Here is a 25,796-nt window from a genome sequence, read left to right on the forward strand (position 1 = left end):
GTAAGCTGTTGTTCTTGGCATTTTCTCTGATGTTAGGGCCTGTAAGGTTTATTGGGGCCAATGTGTTGTTCCAGACAGTTGAAGTAAAATCTTCAGCCTTTTGAAGCCAGTGTATTTTTTACATCGCTCTTGTGCTTCTGCAAGTGATTTCAGTGTAAGCAATCTAAAAAGGCCACATCCTAGATTCAGCAGATGCTAATGCATCTTCCCACTGCAGTAAATCCCATTTGATATGCATGGACTAGTTTTAAGTGAGGCTTTTCCAGAAGGCATTAGTTCTTATCCCATTTACTCATACTAGCTTTCATGGTAGGAGGGTCCAGACACAACCAAACATTTTTTTTGACAGCCTGTCCTCAATACTCTAGATGCCAGGTGATGGCAGATCAAGAATTTGCCAGGGTGGTGTTGACAGGAGAGGTTACACAGTAATTGTGTCATGTTAGTGTAGTACAACACCTGCCAGAAGGAAGCAGGTATGTGCTTAGATATTAAGCACTTTATTAAGAGAAATGTGTGTTTGTAGCAAAAGGCAGATGAATTAACTGTATATTTCTGATTCAATAGCTTAGTTTAATGTTGACAGGATTGTTAACTGTTAATCCTATAATACATACCTTCCTAAAGGACATGTGTTTTGATTTTAAATGTGACAAAATTCTTTCTTTTTTAAGACTAGCAAGTGACAAGAAATTACTGTGCTCAAAGTATGGCTGGGTTGGAGGGGGGGAAAAGGTCAGATGAGAAAATGACCTGATGTCTGGTGCTCAGTGGTTTAACTTTATTCCTAATTGACAGCTATATTATTATCTGTGCTGTTCCACATCCGTGTTTGCACAATATTTTGGGCAAAACAGGGACATGGAACAAAGCCTGAGACTTAAATAATTTGTAAAGTAGAAGATTTTAAATTTTTTTTGTTCCCTCCAATTTATTTTAGTGTTAATATTTACAGTTAATATTTACTAATTTCTATTTGACTTCCCTACCCCCTGCCTATACAAAGTGCTGTGTTCCAAATGTTGCAGTCTCCTCTTGAGCTGCAGCAGCTGTTTGTAGCTATGTAATTTAAACCTGTATGAAGAGGAGGATCTGAACTTTTAATATAGTTTCCATATTAAACCTCAGTAGTTAGATGTAACAGTAGAGAGCCTTTCATTTGCTGCCATTCTACAGATTGTGGAGTTTCAGTGAATTTGTGAAAGGCTGCCACAGCAACTGATGAAATTTGGAGATGGCTGAATCTTGAAAATAAGTGTCTAGACTAGTTTATAAACTTGTGGTATTAATCCTGTCAGAGATGCAAGTTACTACTTCATTTTATCTGTCCAGTGGTTCCAAAGCCTACTTTGGAAGAATGCTTTTATTGCTTCTCTAGAGATCACATAACCGATCATAATAACCATATTCCTCACTTGTCTGGACAGCCACTGCTGATACCAGGGTGTGTAGGACATACTCTCCTCCTTTTTTAAAAAGCCCTTTCTTTAAAAGAGAAAAGTTTATAAATGGAAGTTTGTGACCTGATAACACTGATAGGTTTTTGAATGTGGCTAGTTATTACTTTCCAGCACAACTTGTTCTTTAATGACAGGTATTTGCCTGTTAAAAAAAAAAAAAAAAGACATCTATCTCGTAATAGGCAAGAGTGAATAATGGTCATATAGCTGGCATTCTGATGTTGCAGCCATTGTGTATTTTGGGAAGTTCACTGATTTACAGTTTGATTTCTGCATGTTGAAAAGTGTAGAGATACCTTTTGATGAACTGCTAAATAAATGTTTATCATGAACTTCAAAAAGATATCCTGTCCTCCTCTGAAGACTTTTCTTACTGATACTATCTACTGTGAGGAAAACTGAAAAAGAACCGGAAATGTTATTACTTGAAAACTTGCTGTTTATAGACACAAAATACTATGCCTATTAAAAAGGATGTCACATCTCAAAGGCAGGTAACTTATTGGGAGGGATAATGTTGGGACAGTACTTCCTTTCAAGTGGTTAAGCATGGTTCTTATTTTGCTCCTTGGTGGAATTGGGACTTACTTATCCTCTGTGTCCTGGGGAATTAATTACTTGAGGACAGAAGGATGAAGACCCTGCTGAGTATAGGAAGGGCTTGTGCATAGGCTGTGTGCACTCTTGAGTGTGGGCACTCTCCCACACACCCATGCATATGCCAGCTGCAATTTGGCCCCGCTATTATTGTATTTATTCTCCTCAACTTCCCACCACATGACTGGGAAGTTGAATGTGAAATAAATACGTTTACTTTAAGTTGCTTTCCATAGTGTTAGAAGCTGGAGACAATCCTCTCTCTTGGTTGTTCAATAGCAAGGCAGTGTTCCTCCTCTTAGTTTTTCTTTTCCCAAGTACTATATCTTCATGGCTATTCCCTAGCAGACCAAAAGTTTTTGGTTTTTAAAAATGTTTGCATTTAAAACTAATGCGCAAGTGCGCTAAGCTAATGCATATGTTGTGCTGTTCTAGAGAACTGGTTTAGCCTGTCTGGAGAGCAAGGGAAGCCGAAGGCTGCCGGCAGATGTTGACCGGATGGATAGTTGCTTGTGAGTGATTCCATTATGTTTCTTCAGATCCCTTTGAATTGTGTTGGGCAATTGCTCCTAATGGCTTCCTTATGTTCTTCCCCCCTCTGTTCAAACAATGCAGCTGGCTTGTGGGGAGGACAGCACAGTGACAAAGGCTGGTGCAACACAGTTTGCAGGCAGATGATGTAAGTGTATAGACAATGTGGTGGTTCTGTTTCCTCTGTGATTGGTGACTGCTGAATACTGGGTGATTGGTCTCACATCCTCGCCGGAGAGGGTAGAGCAGGCCCAAAAGACAGAAGCCTGTTGCTTTGGTTTGAGCAACAGGTTAAATCAAGCTAGAACTGTTTCTGAGTCCTATTTAGCTGTAGGTTCGCTAATGGTATTGGCAATTGAAGCCCCTTTTCTCCTCATGTTTTGGACACATCTGATCCCTTTCCTCTGTCCTTCCTCAAGTGACATTACAACTGATGGTATAATAATTCATAGCATGCTTTGCAGGAGGGTCTGCCCAGAGTTTTTGATCAGTAGCTCCTAATTCGGGTGAAGTATGGCAGAAGTGGAGAAAGACTGGAAAATTAAGAAATCCTTTTTTACCAGAGCCTCAGGCTGACTTTGTATCCAACTGTGAAGGAATTGCTTCTGAGACCACTGCTGTTTCTGTGCTCAAAGTGTCCTTGTGCATAGCATGTGGTGTTGTCTCTCACCCTTCTCCAAGATGTATGGCTTGACAAAGCCACTACATATGCTGCGTGCAGTAGTTGAGTACTTGTCAAAATTAAATCAAATGCTAAAATACTGCTGTTTCTAAAAAGTAAAAATAATTTTCTGGCTAGACCTCTGAGGTAGGTCTATCCAGACTTCTTGCTTTGAAGAGCTTTTAAACTCAAACCTCAGGTTTTCTTTGAAGAAGACAACATTAGACAAACCTCTTACAACAGAGACAAGAAAAAGGCAGATTAGACATGGGGAAGAGTTTATAAGCAAATCTCCTGCTGCTCACTTTGTCCTTGCTTCCGGACTTAGTTTCAGTCAGTTCTGTGGCTTTCAGGGTTGAAGCAGAGTGTTAGTTCACTGTGGTCCCCAGTGAAGCCCCCATTGTCACTGGGGCTTGTTCCTAGCTTCTCCTGCTGCTTTCAGCAATCTCCTGAGCTTGAACTGCATGCTCATGTCTCCTTGATCCCTGCCTCTCTCCCCCCTTAAGCATACCCAGTACGTCAAAGGAAGGTACTGTGTGCCTTCCCCTGCAGAGGGGCCCACTTGGCCACTCTCTTAAAATGAAAATGATATACCAAGAGAAAACTAACAAGTTAGATACTGTCTGCCTTGGAGACATTTTTCCTAGAAAAAAAAGAAGTACGTCGTGATAAATGGGAAATATACAATATAAATATTTATCTACTGTTAACTCATCTGTTAATATGTTCTGGCTATCTTTTCAAAGTTGTGTGCTCCTTTGTATAATTTCTGATTTATTTGTTTTCCATCTCAAAATACAAAAGACAGGCTTTTGATTTCTCACATAATGGAGAAAATGTACAGTTGCACACCCCTCCAGTTTGCACAAAGGTTTGACTGCCTTGTAACTCAATTGGAATTTCTGTTTCTGCGTCTATAATTGCTATTTTTTTTGTTATCTAGGCTGCTTAGTTCTGCTAGTGCAGCAGATCGCATAATTAAGAGTGGAGGTTCAGTATTTGATGTATTTTCTGCTCGGGATGAAGGATTTTGCTCACATCTTGTCCTTTTGTGGTAGATCATCTGTGTGAGTGCAGGTGTAAGTGTCTGCTCCTTCTGGGTGCCTAGATCAGATTTAGAGGAAAGATCTGATGGGTAACTGAAGAGTTTTTGAAGCATAATTTTTTTGCCTGCTAAAGTAATGCAATTCCCACACTACTCTGCACACTGAATATGACTTCTTTTATCTGACTCCGGTCCAAAACTCCCTAATGGGTTCAGAAGAGCTGTTACAGCAGAAGTATACGCATCTGTGAACCAACCAGTAGTGTAATGACAAGTTATACAAATATGTAACATCTAACAAGTTCCATGTCATCTAGAGGAACAGTAAGATACTTCACAATATGATGACCATGACATTGAGGAGAAGGAACATATATGAAAGAAACAATCAAACAACAACAAGAATAGAGGCACTTTTCTTAAATGAAAACATCTTGAGCAATGACCCTTCTGGCAAACCACAGAAATAGCAAGCATGCAGCCTTTTTAATAACGGTTGCATGCTAGAGTTTTGCACACATAGCCTCTGGAGCCTATGGCAGTGCAAATGTCTGTCCCTTGGATGAGGGCTGTGGGCATATGCTGTTTGATTGCTGAATGAACAAGTAAAAGCTTGCAGATTACTCAAACCTGCAGGGAATCCATGTTCCTGACAATCCTTCCTTCCATTTGAAAGTCCATTTTTGCCACTTGATATTTTCTTCATCCTTATAGTGATTTTAGTTGAAGAGAGGGAATAAAATTGTCAGTAAATGATTTGTGATAAAAGGTATGCTTAGAATCTACTAAAAAAGACTTGTCTTGGAATTTAATTCAAGCTAGTGCTAGTTCCTACTGGTGTTGGGCTGCTGTAGCACTCCTCAATGTTGCATTGCATTTGAAATGGCTAAATGTTTTTATTTATACAATGAGGGGTTTTTTTGGTTGTTCTGTCCTACTGTAAGCTGGAGAGGGTGAAAAAAATATCATGGGGGGTGTTAGCACAATCACGATCCGTTCTTTTCTAGACTCTTAAGAGCAGTAGATTACTTATGAGGAAAGTATTTCAGACTTAGCTTTTAGTTTATTGAAACCTTTCTAATTATCACTTTGTGTGCAGAGATGTGTGTCTGTGTGTATGTGAGAAGGAGGTTGGGTATGCTGGGTATCTCTCAGGCTGTGAGACCTGGGGTTATTTAGTCTGGAGAAGACCGAGGAGGGATCTTACTAATGTTTATGAAGATCTGAAGGGTGGGTGTAAAGAACAAAGGGTTAGTCTCTTTTTAGTGGTGCCCTGTGATAGGATGAGGGGCAATGGGCACAAACTGGAACACACGAAGTTCCATTTTAATACGAGGAAAAATTTTTTACTAAAAGGGTGATGGAGCACTGGGACAGGCTGCCTAGAGAAGTTGTTGAGTCTCCTTCTCTAGAGACTTTGAAGACCCATCTGGCCTTGTTTCTGTGTGACCTGCCGTAGGTATTCCTTCTTTGTCAGAGGTGGATGACTTGAGAGGTCACTCGTAACCCCTACCATTCTGTAATCCTATGCTAAAAAATGCACTGGTTAGTCAGGACAGTAGCAGCAATTGCAAGTTGAGTGCTCTACATCCATAGTTCTTCATTCTCTCCCACTTCTCTCTGAGACTTCCATCATGCTCAAAGAATAAACATTCTTGGCACAGAACAGCCAGAACCATGTTAGTTGTGTTGTATCTAGTGGCTGTGCAGGTTAATGCTTTTCATCTACACTAACAGAACAAGGAAGCATGTTTAGCATGCAGGTTGGTCACAGCCATATTGCACAACAAGACCTAACTCTGCCTCCTCCTGAAGTGTAAACAAGGCTTCAGCCCTTCTGTGATGAATTATTGTAGTTTGGGCAGACACTGGTATAGTCTCAGAAAGGCATGTTAATGTCTTGTACCTCTTGAAATATGATGCAGCTGCATTGTATTTTCAGTCCATCCCTTTCCTGCTTGATGAGAACAGATGAGTAACTCATGGCAACACCGAGCACTAATAACTTTAAATTTATGGGACACCCAGTGTCTAAATGCCTTAGGGCACCAACAGGCTATAACTTAAAATGTAACTTGTTTAAAGCTGTGTGATTTAACACAATAGACCGATGAAGAAACAGAAACCCTACCATGTGATAAATAGAGCAGTGTCCCACAAACAATATCAAACCCAACCTTCCTGCAGCCTGACCCAGAGGGATGCCACTGTTTTCTCTGAAATGTCAGGGAGGAGAACTTACTTGAGCTAAGAGAAAGCATTTTATATAGGCAGACTTTGCACGTGGTAAAGCAGAACCCACAGAAGCTTTAAACTGAATTGTTGGATTTGTTGGTCTTGTTAACCAAGGATGGATATTTGAGAAAGGAAGCAGCATAGTGGCAGACATCTTTCAAATGTCTTTTTACAGCTCTTGCTTTTCTATAGCTATAGTATGCTTTTCAAGGTACACTTGTCCTATTATTAATCATTAGATTAATCTGTACCTGTATACATCTAATACAATCTTTATATTGTGCTTCTTCTGGGTCTAGATAATATATCTTAAGTAGTTACTACTTAGTATCTCACTATGAAGCCTGAATTACTAACTTAATCTGCTACTTATTCGGCTAAAATTTTGTCTTAAGATTTTTTTTAAACCCTAGTTTAAAAATCTCTGTTTATATGAGAGTGAATATGAGTGAACACTTCAATATGCAAGCAGCTTGAGAATGGAAATGCAAACACATGTAGGTAATATTCTCAAAGGGCAAGAAGGAAACTTAATTTTGAAATCCTGGAGCTACCTTCCAAAACTTCAAATATCAAAGAAAATTTGGCAGTAACTATAGGTAACTATAACTCTGTAAATGTAAGCAATCAGAGATGTTAGTTACAAAAAGGAATCTTAACATTTACTGATTGCATGACCTTGAGTATTGCAGCACAAGAAATCTGTACTGGTTTATGGAAAAACCCAAAAGCCAACTGTGCATCGATTGGAGAGATTTGGTGGGGAAACAGCTTAAGTTGAAATGTTTACTGAATTCAGAAAGTTTTGAAGGAATGAGAATAGAAAAAACAAAGGAAAAAAAAAAAAAAAACAAACCCCAAAAATAAACAAAAAACCCCCAGTCCTTAAAAATAGCTTAGCAAAGTTAAGTGTGTTAGGGAAAGACTTAAGTTTTTCAGAGAATCAGAAAACAGACAAAATGAACACTTAGAACTGGAGGAAAACCCTAAGACACTGAGTTCATGGGGCTTATTTTCATAGTGACAAAAGGCACATTTAATTGTTTAGGAAAGTAGATGGTCTTAGATCCAATAGATGGAGTTTTTAGTTGGTAGTACAACATATGGTTTAAGTTGACTCCACAATTTGTTCCAGGTACTTTGAACCCCTGTGTCTGTTGACTACTAGTAGCAAGGGTGCCATTGTCCCCAAAGCAGAGCAGATTTTGGAGCCATAACAGCTCTTACTAAGCTCTGTTAACTTGCTGCTTTTGCTTCTAAAGCTTTCATATAGAAGTATTACACTCCTTGGATTTGTTTTCAAAAATAATAGAAGAATTGTCTTGTTTGCATGTGCTGGTGGGTTGCAAGGCAATATGGTTTCATATTCAGCTTGTCACCATTTTATACCGTAATTGCTGGTATTGGCTTTAAAAAGTAAATTTTTTTAACTGAGTCCTGTACAACAGAGAAAAGGGCAACCCCCACTGAGATGTCAGTATGCTATGCTTCTTCCCCGCTTCCCCTCACATTCTGTCATCAGACAAGCTGAAACCCTTGCTTCCTGAAGCTTCAATGGAAAATGAGGAAGTGCAAAGCCCTCTTTCCATCCTGGTCCACACAATGCAGTGTTTAAGGTCTGGTAAGTCATTTACAATGAAAAAAAGAGCAAAGATCCCCACTCAGAGAAATGGGCTTGGCAAATTCCAGGGAAACATCAAACTTTTGCATACCTGGTCAGACCTAAATGTTATTTACACACCGGGAACGTGCAGATAAACAAGAAAAAGAGGAAATATCCTGACAAAATTTTAAGTGTCCTGCAATTGAGGTAGCTCCCAGGTAAGCAAAATGTTGTTTTTAAAGTGTTGCTCCTGATCTTACCAGGTTAAAAGTAAAAGTATGATCTTGGAAAGAAGATCTGTAGATCCAGGAAGGAAGCTTTTAAAACAGTAGCTTCCAGTTTGAATAATCTGCAGCATAGAAATGTCTTGTGGACCTGTGAAACTAAAAACTTGGGAGGGAGTGCCATTATAATGAACAGAACTCTTTCTCAGATCTGTCAGATGCATCGCATTCTAGTATTGCTATGGTTGCTGAAATTGCTAATATTCTAATACTTAAGAATTCAAGAAATTGTTAAAATAATAAACATTTAGCTCTCTGATTTCAGTCCAACTGCCTGAAGGGCAGGAGGAGAGAGGAAAAATGTGAAGTCCCTGAAAATCTTTAGGGATGATACTATACTACACCATCTTCAGTTGGTGGCATGTTTACTTCTGGAATCTTGAAGACCATTTTTGTCTTAAATATTTGTTTCTTGAATGTGACATGTTAATTTATTAAGTATGACTTCATTAACTGTTCTTAAGGAGGAATGAGTATCATGCCATGCTTCTGGTATGATGTTGCAACAAGTATTGTAACTCCAGACAAGCAACTCTTGTAATTATTTTTGTTACCATACATTAATTCCTGACATGGAATTTCATCTGGGACATGGCAGTTTCCATGACTACGTAAAAGCTTTCTTCTGAAAATACCTCTTACTCATTCCAATAAAGTTATGTAAATATTTCCTGAACACCAATAGGCCTCAAATCTGAAGGCTACTGGATGCCCTTGTGTTTCTCCTTCGTGTTCCATGTATTTCTAAACAAGGAGCTATGGAGCTACATAGAAACAGTGAGTCAACACATTGGGTTTCTGTGTCCTAGACAGCAAATGAGTTGTAGCTCCTTGTTTAGTTGCTGAGATTTTCCAGCTGCTCAGCATTGTACAGGCTGTGGAAGTGTCCTAGGATAAGCCATAGAAAGCTTTGTAGATCTGTGTTAACCTCTAAGCATAACTACATATCTGACCAAGCCATGAAGAAAGTCAAAAACAGAACTACAGAAAAGATTTCTGAAGGGCATCTTCTGCTAAGTCAGTTTGAAGTAGTTTGTAAAATAACATGTATAGAACCTACTATATAGAAGTAAGATAATAAAAGAAGGAATTAAGAATATTTAACTTATAAGAATGACCATTTCTCTGTTTTAAGTTTGACAGTTTAAATTATACTTTATGCCTTGATTTTCTTTGTTCTTCATTACTAATCTACTGTGTTATTTGGTTAAGGTTACAACCAAAATGTGGGTTTTTTTGTATTTATTGCATTACTTCACAATAAATCATTTTACTTGAGGTATATTCCTCAAATTTTTGTGATCCCAAGTAATTAATCTGACTCGTTGAGTTGAAATGAAAATGCACAGTGAGTTAAGAATGCAAAACAAAAGTGATGAGGTTACCTTAACACTAGGAAAAAAATAATCAGTATAATTGTGTACATGAATTAATTAAAAGTATAATGAAGCAGATAAAGCAGAAACTCCAAATGTTATAGAGTAGCAACTGGGAAAGAATAATGACACTTACCTCTAAGATTTTTCCAAAAGCCCTATCCTTGCATGGTACAAGCAACTTTTAGCTTAAAGGGGGAATCAAAAACCCAAACCAAACACCCTCACCATGTGAAAAAAAAAAACCACAAAGATCTCTATGTTTTAAGGTTGTTCAGTGACTGGTGCCGAATTCAAAGTCCTTATTCTACCTTAAGTCTCCTACCTGTGTTAACTGAAATGTATTTTATGTGTATTAAGCAATGAATATGTTCACATACATGCCAGTGGGCTTTTATGATTTGAATTAAGTCCATCATATGCAGAATTGAAAACAATCTTGTCCACTTTCATATTTCCTTACAAACTCTCTTCCCTTAGGAAGAGGAAAGAAGTCACTGAGATTTTGCACAACTGGGTTGTTGTAACATTTCACAATAAACCAGTAATATTTTTCAATCTTTCCGTGTACCTTCACACTGTCAGTTCAACTGTGCATTTTTTTAATACTCTGGATTAATTACCCTTTGCAACATAAAGTGAAACTTGTGTGTGTTTTCATGTTCTGTATCTTCTCCCCACTGGATCCTCCTTAAGGTCCATTTTCCAGGACTCTGGCTAAAGAGGAAATGAATATTTGAAGTCTTCTAGGAACCCAGTTGAGTATGTCTACACTTGATTATAGGAATTAATAACTTGACCTCATCTACATATCAAAGCTACTTTCCTTCTGGTTTTGGAACAAAATCTACTACTTTTTAGCCTGGCTGTGGTAGACCAGCGCCACTGAATAATGACAGTGTTGTCATTTATCAGGGCTAAGAAGTCTCAGATAAGTTATTTGTATTTTCTGTGTGACTGTGGTTTCTGCATGTGATCTTCTGTCAGAGTTATGTATAAAACCTCCTTATACATTGCTTTAGAGCCTAAATGCTACCAATCGTTTCAGTTAAGCCACCCAGACAATCTTTTGGCAATGAAGCTAGTTGTTTCTAGGAACACAAACATTCCTGGGTTGATTGTAACTCTCCTCTCAATTGCACATTTTTTTAAGTGGAAGTGCCAAGGAAGCAACACTCTAAAACAGAGCAAGGATAATTACCTGGGCAGGTTTTTCTGTGGCTTAGGAGAAAGCAAACCAGTAAGCAGGGTGATTTAACTGTACAGGATAGCTGCTGAAATATTTAGTACAATACCTTCTGAGAAGAAATTGATGGGTCAATGTGGATCACAATGCAGTGACTAAAAACCTGTTGCTAAGAGTGCTTTTGGAAGGTGCACACCAAGGCCTACTTCTCAGTCTGGAAAAATGGGCTGAAAATGGTTTTCAGTACTTTGTTCGACCTCTACTGATAAAGAAGAAAGCTGTCCACCTGTTCTTTGCTATCTGGTGGCTGCTTGCGTGTGCTGAGGGAGTCCTGAGTTCTGTCAGTGTAGTTGAGCCATGCTTTTGTGTTGACTTCTAGAGGCTCCCAGTTCCTCCCAGCAAATGGTGTATCTGCAGCAACTGTAACAGAAATGCACATTCACTGTTTCTGTTGGTCACTTTAGAGATGACAGACATGTCAGCAAGAAGATTCCTTTCACTGGCATGTGCTCCATCTTCAGCTGAAGGAGAAGCTGGCATAGGTGTGTTCTGCAATCACCTGCTCACCCTCTTTCCTCTTCCACCTGCCTTGAGGTCACGCTGCTGCAGAAACCTGAGGGAAAAGCCAACCCACTGATGAAGACTGATGGTCACAATGGTGCCGGACCACAAGACTGTGTGTGGGAGATGACATTTACTCTCGGAATCGAAAACCATCCAATGGGTAAGCAGCATGCTCTTATGCCTCACGGTGGCACATCAGGACTCGGCCAGCACGGTGTCCTGCGCCGAAGCGTGTCGTTCGGGAGAGGCCTCAGCAGCCGGGGATGGTGGAAACCCGAAGGTCCTGTATTTCCTCTCACGACACTCAGACGACGCGATCTGACGCAGCGGCGCAGCTCCCCTCGAGGGCGCGAAGCCCCCGCGCCCGGCCGAACGGGCACTGCCTCTGCCCCGCCCCGTCCCGCCGCTGCCCGACTACGGCGAGGGCCTCGCCGGCGGCCTGGCTCCTCCCCTCTTCCTCAGGAGTCAGGAAAGTCCTGTAACCAGCCCCTCTTCCTGCCCCCTCCCCCGGTCTCTTTCTCTTTCCCGGTGCGATGGAAGTCTCCGGTAACCGCCCTCCCCGGTAGCAGGCAGCGACCCGAGTCGGTGCGAAATGCTGGGCATGTACGTGCCAGATAGGTTTGCCCTGAAGTCTTCAAAAGTTCAGGACGGGATGGGGCTATACACGGCTCGCAGAGTCAAAAAGGTGGGTGATGGGCGGGCGAGCGGGCGAAGGGCCTGTCCCGGCCCAGCAGGGAGCGGCTGCCACGTATGGCAGGAGAACAGGACGGCTCCTCCACCCCTCGCAGCCGACCGGGTTGCAGCGGTCAAACTTCACTTCAGCCTCGCGGGGCCGGCGCTGCCTCCGCTTCAGTCCGTCACGGTTCCTCGGTTCCTGCTCCTCAGGGGTGGCACGGCCCGCCCCCCAACCCCGATAGAAGGAGCCTCCTCGGGGCGCTGCCGCTGAGGGTGGGCGCGTGGGCTTTCTGGGGCGGGTCGCCGATTGCCCGGCGGGTCGATGGAGGGTTTTCTTTGTGGGTTTTTTTTTTTGTTTTTTTTTTGTTTTTTTTTTTTGTTTTTTTTTTTTTTTTGTTTTTGTTTTTTGTTTTTTGTTTTTAGAAAAAAACAAAACAAAACAAAAAACAATCAAAACTTCTCTTGTGTTTCTGGGACTTCTTTGAGGGCAGAGCTCCCCGGGACGGAACTGCCTCCTTCCTTACTGCCTGGCTGCAGAGCGAGGTGAGGCTCTGAGGTACGAGGTTCCTGCCTTGGAGGCAGAGGTTCCCTCCCGCCGGGCGCAGGCTCCTGTCGCTGCCCCACTTAGATTTCTGTGGGATGGAGGATTTATTTAATCTCTTCGGGGTGATACAGCCTGGTCTGTGAAAGGGGTGATTCGTCTGAACTTCAGGTGTCTCATAACCCCAACAGTGTCCCATGACACCTCGTAATTGTCTCTTGATGATCTGAAATCCCAATTATAACTATCCGGGTGGCTAGTTTGAACAGATAAAGGCATCCCTAAAGTTGCTAACCGTGTATTGGTATTCACTTACATGTATTTTGTATGTTTTACTTTTACTTTCCACCTTCATCCTGGTTTTGGCTGAGTGAGTTCGAAGGCTGCCTCCTTTTTTCAGTGGTTTCATTAACAAGGCTTAGACACCATGAGATAGAGGGGCTTTCTGTTTTAAGGTGTCCCTGAGTGTTAATGAGGGATGGAAGGGGAACAATTTTGTATCACTTGGCTTAAATCTTTTCCACCACGGTTCTGAACATTTGTTTGAAAACGCTGTGAGTTCACGTAGCAGGGAAGGGTGTACACTGCTAGCGTATATTAATCCCTGGACTCAAAAACAGTGAGCTCTGGAGTCAGCCTCATGGACATTGTCATCCACGTGTCAATATGAATTCTAAATGTCAGTTTAGAGTTCTGGGTCTGAGCCTTCTTTCTTTGAGCTGTTGTCAGCTGAACCATTTGTGGTGCATTATTGGGAAAATGGAGCATTTTCTTGCCCAAGTTACTACTTGTTACTCTTTGTCTGTACACTGTCAAAATGGATGCTGTTGGAGTTCTGCCTGCTCATCTCTGCCAGTATGAGTGTGTCATGTGGGACATTCTAGTCCAACTGAAATGTTGAAAGTATGGCATATACTTTGGGTGGAATGCAGAGGGTAAGTTGAATGTGGTTGTATTAAGATCTGTTTGTATAAGGAGCATTTGGTGACGGTGTTTGTTGTCCTTTGTTTGGCAGTGAATCCTCTGTGCTGCTAGCACAGACAATTGTGGTATGCAAAGCCCTGATGAGGAGTATGTGCTTCACAGTCAGACTTCACTCTGCCTGTGTAGGATGAGGAGCTCTTGAGTTCCTCTGTTGGCAGTGGTTGAAACGCTTACTCCTCAAAGTGATTGGAGATCTGAGCATTTTGTGTCACCCAAGCTGCTCAGCTGTGTAAGTAACACATAGCCAGACTGTGTATTATTCTTTTCCTTGTAAGGAAAAATCACAAGTGCTCTCAACATGTTCTGTCCAGGAAGCACTGGTATACTTCATAGCTGTGTTAAATTAATTCATTGGAGCTTTGGTATTGGGAGGAGCTGTTGAATATGACACTTGTGAAGTAGAATCATAGGTTCCTGAGTAGCAAGTAACTGCATCATTTTCTCTCTGCTGCTATCACACAACTGCAGTTATCTCATCTGAAAGTAAAATACGTCTCAGAGGATCTTGTAATCAGAAGTTCCAACACTAGCTTTTCAAGTGTGAAGTAATAATGAAGTAGCTTATGAAAATTCTGCCATTAGCAAGGTTCTGGTGGTAGTACATTGTGCCTACTGTTGTCTGCCATCTGCTTCTGTGACTTCAGGCTGTACTTTTTCAGTTTTTGTCAGTAATCCTAAAAGGTGTAAACTTGTTGCTTTGTTACCTTAAGAACAGCTACAATTCTCTTGTATTTTCTTTCCTTCAACAGCTACAAGATCTTCCTACAAGACCAATATCATAGGGCACTTGGCATAATCATCAGCATAAGCTGAGAATGTTGATGACCTCAGACCTATAAGCATGTTGCTTTATTTTCACCTTCATTGCTAATGAAGGTAAAAGAAGAAGGAAATTTTTGAGTGTTAAATCCCAGTATATGTAAAGCCAGTAGGAGAGGAACTCTGACCTTCTTTGATTAACAAAGCTGTGAACCAGTGTTGCTATAGCACTGCCTGTATTTGACTTAGTTACTGCTCTGGACTCCAGTTTTCTGCTGTTGTCTTTTTGTTTTCTGCTTTGTTTTTTTAAAATGAAATCTTTGTTGTGCACATTTAAAGATAGTGGCACTTCATTCTGTTGCCTTGTTGTGCAATGACAATTTTCTTTACCTTTGTTTATTATCTCCTCAGGTTTGATTTTAAACATCAGGAATTTCTTATTTGGTTGGTTGTTTTGAAGAGGAATGTTTTCTATTCCAGTTCTTCCTCTCTGCTCTACCTGTAGACAATCTGTAAAATCTAAACAAGAGGGAAAACATGTAGCAGGGTATTTCTGGGATCATGACGCTTTTACTAACCAGAACTGGTTATTTTTAAAGAAACACAGTTGTTGTTTTTTGTTATATAATTATAATCTGCAATGCTTAAAAGTGTATAGTGCTTTTTGGTCTGAATCCTGCCTAAAGGAACATAGCAGTCTGCCTTCCAGTTTGCAGGGCTTGTCACTGCAAATAAGGTTGGGAGGGGGATGTTAGGCCTCTGGAAACCAACACTGATACACAAAACTTCCAGGAGACTGTATCAATGGGTGCTTTCACAGCATGTGTTATGACTAGCAGGTGGCATATTTTAATTTTGTTTATGAAGTCTTGAATTAATTCATAGGCACACACATACTCCCTGTGTTTTTAAAGGAATCATTCTGTATGATCAAAACCTTAGTTATTCAGTGTTTTGATTTGTGACACTTCAGAAAGTAGTGTTGCAAATAATCTTGCAAATAAATCTAATGTAAACTTTGTGCTTGCCAAATACTTGACATTTTGGTTGGATACCTATTGCAAGATGGTTCCTGAAAATCTTGTAAGAAATAAGAAATGTAAATTCAGCCTTATTTAAATTAAAAAAAAATGGTGTTTCCCAAAGAGGAAATAGGCATGCAGAGGAAAGGCATACAAGCTGTGAAAAGAATGGGAATGGGAATGAGCATGAAGTTAAACTCTCAAAAACATGCACCTTCTTGGCATATAGTAGGATGACAAAAGACCACTTTTCCAGTTGAAACTAAAAAAAGATACCTCTGCTGGGGTTTAGTAACTAACTTGCTTTTTTTTCCCCTTCACTGATTCTTTTTCCTTTTATGATTATTCCTTAGGGTGAAAAATTCGGTCCCTTTGCAGGGGAGAAGCGAATGCCGCAGGAACTGGATGAGGACACAGACTGCAGGCTTATGTGGGAAGTGAGTATCCTAGTATGACATACTCACACCTAGCAAAAGTTGTTCTCATAATTAACTTTTTACTGTAACAAAAAAATTCTGCTTGTTTTGTTTTTTTAATTTTTTTTTGGTCTACCCTAGCTTAAAGATTATATAGGGAGATTTTTGTACTTACTCATGCTTTGGAAAATATGCTTTTTGGGCAGAGGGCGATTGACTTCAGGTCAAGCAAAACGAAATATAACACCATTGTGAAAAATTACTGAAAAATGTGAAAATAATAAAAGATATAAGTAATTTGAATATGGGAAGATGATCGTAAGTTATGGAGATATGGATTTTGGCTGATCAACAGCTCCAAGCTTCTTCCACCTGTGACATAAAACATTTCCTGAGGTGTGATACTTGTGCTAGTGTTTGGCAATTGTATAAGTGAAGCTTTTAAACTTTAGAAATTTTGAAATGCAGTTTGTAATTGTGAGATATTTTTAGCAAAATAAAAACCAGGTGCTGTGGGCAGAGGACAGCATAATGAGTTTCAGGGCTCTTCCAAACTCTTCTATAAAAGCTAGATTTTGTAGTTAGGTTCTTAACCCTAGTTCCTGTTGTAGCTGTGTTTGCCTGTAGCAGAAATCTGAGTTCACCAGTTGAGAAGAATGCACTAACTGAAAAATATTTGAAGCAAGCAGTTTCATCATCTTTGTTCTCCTCTGAAAAGAAACAACACAATATGCTTTATTACAAATTTTTGCTGAATATATATAGTATGTGTTAATATGCCCTGGCTCACTTGCCTGTTCATGATGTTTCTGCATGTTATTTTAAATAAAATATTTGAGCTAGAACAATGTAATCAGAAAGGATGGTGGGTGTATTACAGCAATGAGAGGCCTTCAAATTTGTTGGAAAGATGTAATTTTCCAGATGCCTCATTGCTGATGGTTAAATAAGGTTTATCTGTTAAATTAATTTGGAGACTACTGGACGGAGACATGCAATCTGAAGGCAGATTGTAAAAAAAAAAAAGAAAAAAGCTTTTTCAGAGAGGACAATAAGGCTAAGTAGTAGAGACTTTTTATAGGTCAAGTAAAAATGAACACGGATGGACTGTTTCTTTTCTTGGTATGTGAAGCCTGGGATCTGAGCTACAGTTTTGTGCAATAGTTTTCTGTGAGGAAGGTTACCACATGCATTTTTAGCTGTCTAGAGTCATGGTCTGTGATGTGGTCTGTTTTGATCAAGCTATTCCTTTTTCTCTGAGACCAGTATTGTGAGTTGGCATCTCTGAGATATCCTATTGAAACAGAATTATACATGTTATGTTTTCTTTTGGTCTTTGGGAAAACACGGGAGAAAGAATTTATTTGGTCCAGTGATTTTGTTAAATAAAGTTCTGAGGATGTTAAGGTTTGTGTTTAAATTAAACATAGCAACAAGCTACTAGTCAGCCTCTATCTTGCATGGTTTTATGGAAATCAAAGGTTTACACTTAGTTAAGGAGTATCATTGATCTCACTGTTATCTTTGTGAAAGCATTACATGCTGAAATGTTTCACAAATTATGTGAAAGGGAAAAAAAATCCAGATCTGTAGTAATCATGTAGTTAGGAGTAATAATAATAAGCCAAGAACAAGTTGAAATGACTTTGTGCTTTCTTTTTCTTCTTCCAACATAAGCCACCTCCCTCTTGTTCTCCAAACCTCAAATAGTTATCTCTCAGACTGAATTGCATGTTCTGCTAGTTAAGAATGTAGCTAGTTGCTGTTGATGAATTGGGAGTTTTTTTCTGATTCCTAGCATCCCACTAACACGTTGATTATTGCTTCATTGGTCTGTACTTGGTACAGACTTGTACTTCATTGGTATACTTGGCACAGAAATTTTAAATTATATGTATTTGCTGGAAGAGCAAGTGCCTTAAGGCAAGATTGGAATAATCTTTAGGTATTAAAGTTCGCAGCAGTTTTTGTTTTTGGAGGCTCAGATGTCCCTTTGTGAAGGCAGTATTTCTGTTGTTTGTTTTATCACCCCTAACCAAGAAAGTATTATTCATTTCACTCCTATTGGATTGTGGCTAGCATGTATTTTTGATGATGTGTCTGGCATATTGTTAAAACCGTGTGGGCTTGGAAGACTTAGTTCTTCAAATACTCTTGATGTACCATGAAGAAATGTCGGTCAGGGTTGGATGACAGATAATACACTGTGTAATGCTGAATGTTACATATTTCAGGTTTGGTTTCTATCTGTCAAGGTTAAGTTTTCTTCAGTGCTATATTAAAACAGAAAAGAACAGAAACATGCTAGAAGTCAGTCTTCCAGTGGGAGGTGATGTTCGTGTTTGTTTATATGGGGAAATGAAATGAACTCAGTTTTCTACCGTTGAACACTCACTTTTGCAGTGACAGCTGCTTTCAGTTAAATAACCCTGCCTGAAAATTATTGAAGGCAACAGAAAACTGCCATTGGCTGCAATCATCAGCTTCAGACCAGAGCTTTAATGTTAGGACTGAGAAATCAAGCACTTTAAGCTAGTGGTGGTGGTGGGATTTGTTTTGTGTGGTTTGTTTTGGGTTTTTTTTGCTTTGTTTTGTTTTTTTTTACCTTTTTCTTTCACATATTGGCTGTGGTTCTGGCATAGGAAGACTTTTACATACAATTCATTACGTAGAATTATGTATTGAGTTTCAAGATCAAATAATTTAATTTGAAGAATTTTATTCGTTCTCAAGATGAATGTATTATTAGAAATCTAGTCCTTAGCAACGTAGTCTATTTTTTTCTGTATGAAAACTACCTTTCTAGTCATTACTTCTCAGATAGTATTTGTACTTAATTATTTTTCTTTGAATGTCCTTATATTAATCTTCCTTTAACTTTAAAAAAATGTTTGTTTTTCTCATTTCTTAGACAAATGCATCTGGATGCATTCTTACAGAAGTTGCATTTAAAATAACTTTTGCTGCTCATAGCAGTCAAACACTGGTGCCCTCAGGTGCAAGTTTATGTCATAGATTTTAAATTTCATTAAATTAATGCCCACTGTATTATATAGGTGTCCAAAGTTGTTCATTCATTTTCTAACCAGTTTGTTTATCTAGATAAATGTAATTAATTAACTCTTTTAAAGGTTTGGTAATCTTTACTCATGTGAAGTGTATGACTGTTTTAATTTCAGTGATTTTTTGGAATAGGCACCTTAATTATCTTCTCATCTTTGGTGATGAGAAGAATCTACTCCTGAATCTACTCCTCACCTATTCAGCTATGTGATTTATTTACCGTGTTAGAAAGTACTTCTTGATAGGCTGAAGTGCTACTATTGTCATCTGAGCTTTTTATAGATGACACATAATTTTCTTAAGGAGATGTGGGTATCTTTCCAGTGAACATAAAGTTCAGTCCTGGTTGTGAAAGGCCCACAAAATGTAAGCAGATGTCGATGAATGAGCTTTTTGAACCATTTGGTCTCTGACAAAGTCAAGTAACATCACGCAGTAGCAGGAGTTTCACACTGTTCTGTGTTTTGGTTGAAAAGAAGTGCAACATGGCTCTCTGTCTTCCAATTCTTCTTAGTGAGTAAGCAAATCAACAGTTGTTACTGCAGGTTTCCTTTATAAATATTATTTTAATACTTTCTACAGCAGTGTTGAAATGTGAGTTTTGTACTCAGCAGTGAGCTCTGTGATGAAGGTCTGAAACCGAGGATGCAGAAGCATCTAGCTGTTTTACACTAATAACAATAAAAATCATGTTTTCAGCTAATAAAAAAAAAAAAAAAAACGCTATGCAGAAAAGACTACTTTTCATGATTGTTTGACTGAACATAGATTCTTAGATTTATGAGGGTTTAGAAAATGGTTTCCGGAAAGCAGATGGTGTGTTTACAGCCTTCAGCAAAGGTAACCATCTGCTTATTTTCAGTGAAGTTTTTTTTTTTCTACTTTGCTACTTTTCTTGCCAGGTGTGCATGGTAGACACTTGCAATTGTGCTCGTGAGCATTTTTAAGTAGCATACATGACAACTTTAGATGTATTTTGAAAATCTGGAAATCATTTCATTGCCACATAAAAGAGTAGCAGATGGAGTAGTGCCTTTTGTGATGGGCATTACGACCAGCTTAGACCTTGTTTAGACCTGTGTAGGGTTTCATATGGTTATTCACTGAATAAGGGCACTTTTTTTTCCAAATACTTGTATAGTGTCACAGCATTGATTTATGTGGAATAATTCAATGATGTCCTGTAAAGCCTCCTGTGTTAAAACAGTAAAGGTCAGGGTTTTCATCTTGCTGTGATGACATTTGACTGCATTAACTCAGTGACACCTTTTTGGTTATTCACAAGAACATAATTCTTAGATGACTCAATTTGAGGTGCTGGTGTCTGATGCATGCTTTGGCTATGTGTTATACATTTTAGGTGTTTGATTGTAGTGAGTGACCAAATATTGAGGGTATTGTAGTAAAATGGAAATAGATACCTTGCCATGAATGAACTTGAATCAGCCTTTGGCTCATGGCAGAGTCTGCTTATACGTAAGTAGGAAACAAATTGTTACTTACTTATTTTGCCTGGGAAATCAGAGGTGACTGCAAGCCTGGTCACAGCACTTACTTATAGAAGAAATTCCAAGTTATCTCCATTGATTACAGAAACTACAGGAACATCTTGGTCTCAGTGGTTGAAAGGGCCTCAGAAGTAAATGGGTCCTAGACCAGAGTGGTCTACTGAACTACAGGAGACAGACTCAATTTTTGTGGATTTACTACTTTATTTAGAAGAAATAGTGATAAGGTCCTGCTTTTAAACAAAAAATTGTAGTGTGATATTATCTACTGGTGGCTAGGCTTTTGAAGTATCTTTCTAGCTCTTTCATTGATTCTTCATGTAGACCTATCATTTAGCCCTTCTAGATCTCTGTTAATCTATGAAGATGACTGATTCTTTATTATTTAGCAGTGATCTCATGACTTAGAAGCATTTTTAGTTTGTTTGTTATTAAAAAAATAATAAGAAATAATTTTGTACCTGAGTTCTGGTCCTCTTAAAATAGTTTTTAATTTCTTTCTGCATTAACTAATGCAGCCTGAGGATCTGAAGGAACATGCCTCAAGATAACTGGATGATTTTGCTAAATGCATGTAATACCAACTGGATAGAAATTGGGAAAATAACAATAAAACATGGAATTACTCATGTAGACAGATGACAGGTTGAAAGGTCACAACTGCAAAATACAAATATGTTCACTAGCTTTATGGAACTGATACTACTTCATAAAATTATGTGGGAAACTCAGACCCATAACAATCTTTTGAGTGACCTGTAGTTATAAAAGATTCTAACATTTCAGATGTGTTGGGGAAATGCAGTAATTTGCTTGCACATACATTAAGAAAATCTTCCTTAAACAATTTTCTACTTTAGTTTGTGATATACAGAAGTATTTTTCATTTCCTCTCCCAAAAAGACATCCTCATTTTTCCAATGATTTCCTGCCAGCATAACTGTGGTAGACAGGTTATCCTGAAGCTCCCTGGAGTGGTTGGGTGAATGGAAAGGAGTTTCTTGGGAGCAGACTGGTAGCTTTGTTGCAGAATGAATCCATTTTAGTTTTCTGAGACTTGTATGGAGTAAGTGGTAAGGATATGTGTGGGGATATTTCTAAAAGAGGTTTCTTGGAGATAATGAAAGCCAAGAAACCTTATTCAATGTGGGGATTTTTTTCATCATGCTTGAGAAATGTACATGCAGAGTTCTATGTCTGTGGTGTAAAGATAGAAATTGCAGAATCTTTAATGGAATTTCTTGAGGAACAAATAAATAGCTTGACATCACATGCTGTGATAGCTTGAGCAGCTGCCAGCTTTGAGGGGAAATACTGAGGCTACACAGTACATTTCTCAAGTCTAGTCCATGTTAAATACAATGTTTTGACTGTTCTTCATCAATTTCCTTCCTCACATCTGTGTATTTGATACAGCATTATTTCTTCATGAGGTGAGAAAAGCAATAGAAAATATAATATTGCTTTAAGAGATTTATGGTGTTCTTTTATCAAGAGCTTCCTTCTGTGTTAAATCTTTGCTTTTATTTGATAACTCTTTATGGATTGGCAGAGACTAAGAAAACACAACTGAGATGATTGTGTATCACTGAAGTGAATATAAATTCTTCTTACGTCATTTAAGGATCCAGCAAATGAAGAATGGACAGCTAGTGTAATATATGTTTTTTTTTAATAGAATCTTGATGGCTTCTCATTCCAACTCAAGATCTGATGGAAACCTGTATAGCCTACATGGTAGGCTTCTGTGACCTGTGCTTTGGTAGCTTGTCACAAAGTCACAAAGTATTAGCTTGTCTGTAATTACTCAAAGATGCTAGTCTGCAATATTAGCCATTTTCACGCAAAGTAAGGTTCTGAGGAGTGGCTTACCCATTTAGAATTGGATATTTATTACAGTATAATCACTGAAGCACTTCTGGTTGGTAGGTGGCTTTTCAGGAGGTGCCCACATTTGTTTTTGTGTACATTTGGAGCTTGCTTTTATGGTTTGATTGTGCTCCTTCTGCCCATGTTCCAAACAAAAGCAACGATTCCATCAACAAGCAGGCATTACTTCCTGAGGTGATAGTCAAAAGAGTGACACAATGACTGAGGTTGGCAGAAACGTCTGCAGGGAGGTCCAACCTCCCTGCTCAAGTAGGGAAGAACCAGGACAGCTGTTGAGTATGTGCATCTTTGAGGACTGGTGATTGTGCAACCCCTTTTTTTGCCAGCAATATTTTCATTTTTTCAATGTAAGCTGGAATTTTGTCACAGTCATAGAAATTCTATGGATCTGTAATGATAACCAGAAGTTCCTGATATGAAGATAACATATCTGGAGTGTGGAATTCTTTCTTTCAAGTGGCTTCATCATTTACTTGACAAAATCTGAGTGTGTTTCCTCTCCTAAATAATTGACAGCCATAAGTAATATACTGACTATTTCAGAGGATACTTGGTGGATGCAAGATTTATTTACTGTGCACAAGCATATTTTGGTGTTTTACATGTTTGTTTGTGTTTGATAAACAGTTTTAATTATGTTGTCTTTTTATATGTTTCAGGTTCGTGGGAGTAAAGGTGAGGTCCTTTATATCCTGGATGCAAGCAATCCACGCCATTCTAATTGGCTGCGTTTTGTCCATGAGGCTCCATCACAGGAACAGAAGAACCTGGCTGCTATCCAGGTAGATTTGGTGGATTCCTACAATTTGCTTCCAGTTAGTGATTTGTGAATTTGATCTCCTCTTTGGTCTTTATCTCATGAAGAAAAATTGCAAGTTTGCAGAAAAGTGGCAAACTACTTTTCTTTTCCTACTTTTCTTCTTAGAAGGTAACTCTTCTGCTTATAATACCATAAATAAGATTGACAGTATGAAAGACAAAGTGGTTCTTAGTCAGCATCTGATACTCTTTGAAAGGTTTATATTAATCCACTGCAATGGGAACTGCACTTAGTCGCTTACATGAACTATTTTTCCTGGCTTAAAGTGAATAGTTTGCATAATATATAAATTATCACTTCCAGAGTAGTTAACTCGCTATGAAACAGCCTTTTCATTGTGGAAATTAAAAACATAACTGGGCTTAATCAGGAGTCAGAATTCAGAGCCCAGGTATGGGCTTAGGTGTGTGGAAAGCAGAATCATGCATTCCTGTAATAGTTTGAAATGAAATACAAAAATGTGAGAGGTCATGAAAGCAAGCACAGTGCTTAAAATATTCTGGTAGAAAACAATAAAATGATACATCTAATTATTTGAGAGGATGATCAGGCAGTGCTTGAGGGAGGGTAAGTTAATGAAAACAGATCTTTTTCTAGTCTTGTCTGTGGATCTGAATTTATCCAACTTATTTTTATATTTTTATATTTGTCATTTCCAGCATTCTGTGGGAATGATTTCCACTCTTTTAACAACATGTGATGTTGAGACATGATTCTAATTTTTTTTACTTCTAGAAACTTCTTAATTCTACTTGTTTCCCATGTCCTTCTGTAACAGTGAATAGTTACTTTATGCAAATAATCCTATGACGCCCTTCATTTTATAGAACCATTATTTTATCCTTTCCCTCTTATTTGACAGCTATTTTCTCAAGATGAAGAGGCTTAGGCTGTTTAATCTCATTTTTTTAATTCTTTAGCTTTGCAGAAGGCAACAAAGATGGTGATACTTTCCTAGTTACAGCTGTTGTCCTCTTGGAGATAATGCTTTTTTTTAATTTCAATAGCTGAGGTTTTTTACAGTCAAATAATTTCCAGTCCAACATTGGATTGGATGAATTAGCTGTTGAATTAATGGAGAACGACATTAGCTGCATTCAGTTTTTGCATTCAAAAGTATACTTTACGAAATATTGTTTCAGTCTAATCTAGGCTATATGTTGATGTAATCCAACCTTACAAAAAAACAGGAAAAGGCGTATCATTTACCAGCAACTTTAAAAATTATTATTCTCTATTTTCATCATACAATCACAGACTCATTAAGGTTGGAAAAGACCTCTAAGACCATCAAATCCAACTGTCAGCCCAACACCACCACTGAATTCAACCGTGTCCTCAAGTACAATGTCTAAATGTTTTTTTTTTTAAAGACCTCCAGGGATGTTGACTCCACCGCTTCCCTGGGCAGCCTGTTCCAATGCCTGACCACTCTTTCAATAAATAAATTTTTCTTAATATTCAATCTGAAACTCCCCTGGTGCAATATGAGTCCATTTCCTCTCATCCTATCACCAGTTACATTGGAGAAGAGACCAACTCCCACCTCACCACAGCCTCCTTCCAGGTAGCTGTAGAGAACAGTAAGGTCTCCCCTCAGCCTTATCATGAGATGACTTTTTCCTAGGATTTGCCTTCCAATCCTTGAGAAAACAATTAAAAACCAGTGTATTTTAAAGCCAAACAGAAAAAAAAGTATTTTTCCTTACTGAGAAAACAAGGTTCATTCTTAATGAAATTAAACAGGAACAAACATTCTAAAACTACTGTTTGGCAAAAACTCTTGTCTGTGCTGCCCGAATGACTGCTTTATTATGTTTTTCCTGATGTCTTTGACAAGGCAGTGGTTAATTTACTATGACCACCCACCATGCAATAATTTCTGTATGTTTTACTTATGTCCTTGTCTCTCATCTATACCAAAATCTATCAAAAGATTCATTGTCCTGCTTATAGTAGAAAACATGAAAGTTCCTCAGACATCAGTCCTAGGCATCAGTGATGAGTATGTCATAGGCAGTGGGATAGCAAATTATAGTCCATGATAGCAAATGGAAAGTAGAGTTCACGAGAGGGAGCAGCATGAACAATTAGTGTTTATTATTATATTTTAAATTAAACACTCACTAAAATGACCTGAACTTCTGTGTATGTATCCAGTGTATACCAGTGTTTGTTTTTTTTTTATAATGAAAATGATTATTTAAATAAAATTGAAAGAAACTGTTATGCTGTATTGCATAATGCTATACCTTTCTTAAAGTATGCTTAGTGCTTTTTGCATGCCTTTCTAAAGGATCACTTGAAGTTAATGGATGTTTTAAATAGAAAAAAAAATGTGTCAAGAGTGTTAGTCCTAGAAAAGCTTCTACAGAAAAACATTTGGAAAATTTACAGGGAAAACCAGAATAAACATGATCAGCATGTACAAAATTATGAAGAATATAGGGAAGGCAAAGGTATAAAAATAAACACAAATGTACTAATTTTTCTCAGTTTTTTTTTTTTTTTAAATTACCATCAAGTATCAGCTGCCAAAGTAGCTTGTGCATTGTATGTGAGCAACCCTGAAGCTG

At 38.5% G+C, this 25,796-nt stretch overlaps 1 protein-coding gene across 4 annotated transcripts in view; it reads left to right on the top strand.

The window, feature by feature from the left end:
- The first annotated feature begins 11,859 nt into the window (after positions 1 to 11,859).
- PRDM5 (PR/SET domain 5) overlaps positions 11,860 to 25,796 on the top strand; it is a 60,870-nt gene continuing 46,933 nt past the window's right edge. The window contains exons 1-4 of one of the 4 annotated variants that reach the window (XM_071753923.1): positions 12,141 to 12,227; positions 14,492 to 14,618; positions 15,877 to 15,960; positions 23,060 to 23,182. In XM_071753923.1, the coding sequence (XP_071610024.1) occupies positions 14,613 to 14,618; positions 15,877 to 15,960; positions 23,060 to 23,182 (213 nt within the window). In that variant the 5' untranslated portion in view covers positions 12,141 to 12,227; positions 14,492 to 14,612. Of the gene's footprint in view, positions 12,228 to 14,491; positions 14,619 to 15,876; positions 15,961 to 23,059; positions 23,183 to 25,796 lie in introns of all 4 variants that reach the window. The other 3 variants (XM_071753921.1, XM_071753922.1, XM_071753924.1) reach the window with 3 other exon arrangements.

The sequence above is a fragment of the Heliangelus exortis genome, chromosome 10 (genome assembly GCF_036169615.1).
Source record: "Heliangelus exortis chromosome 10, bHelExo1.hap1, whole genome shotgun sequence".
In the NCBI taxonomy this organism is placed as follows: Eukaryota; Metazoa; Chordata; class Aves; order Apodiformes; family Trochilidae; genus Heliangelus; species Heliangelus exortis.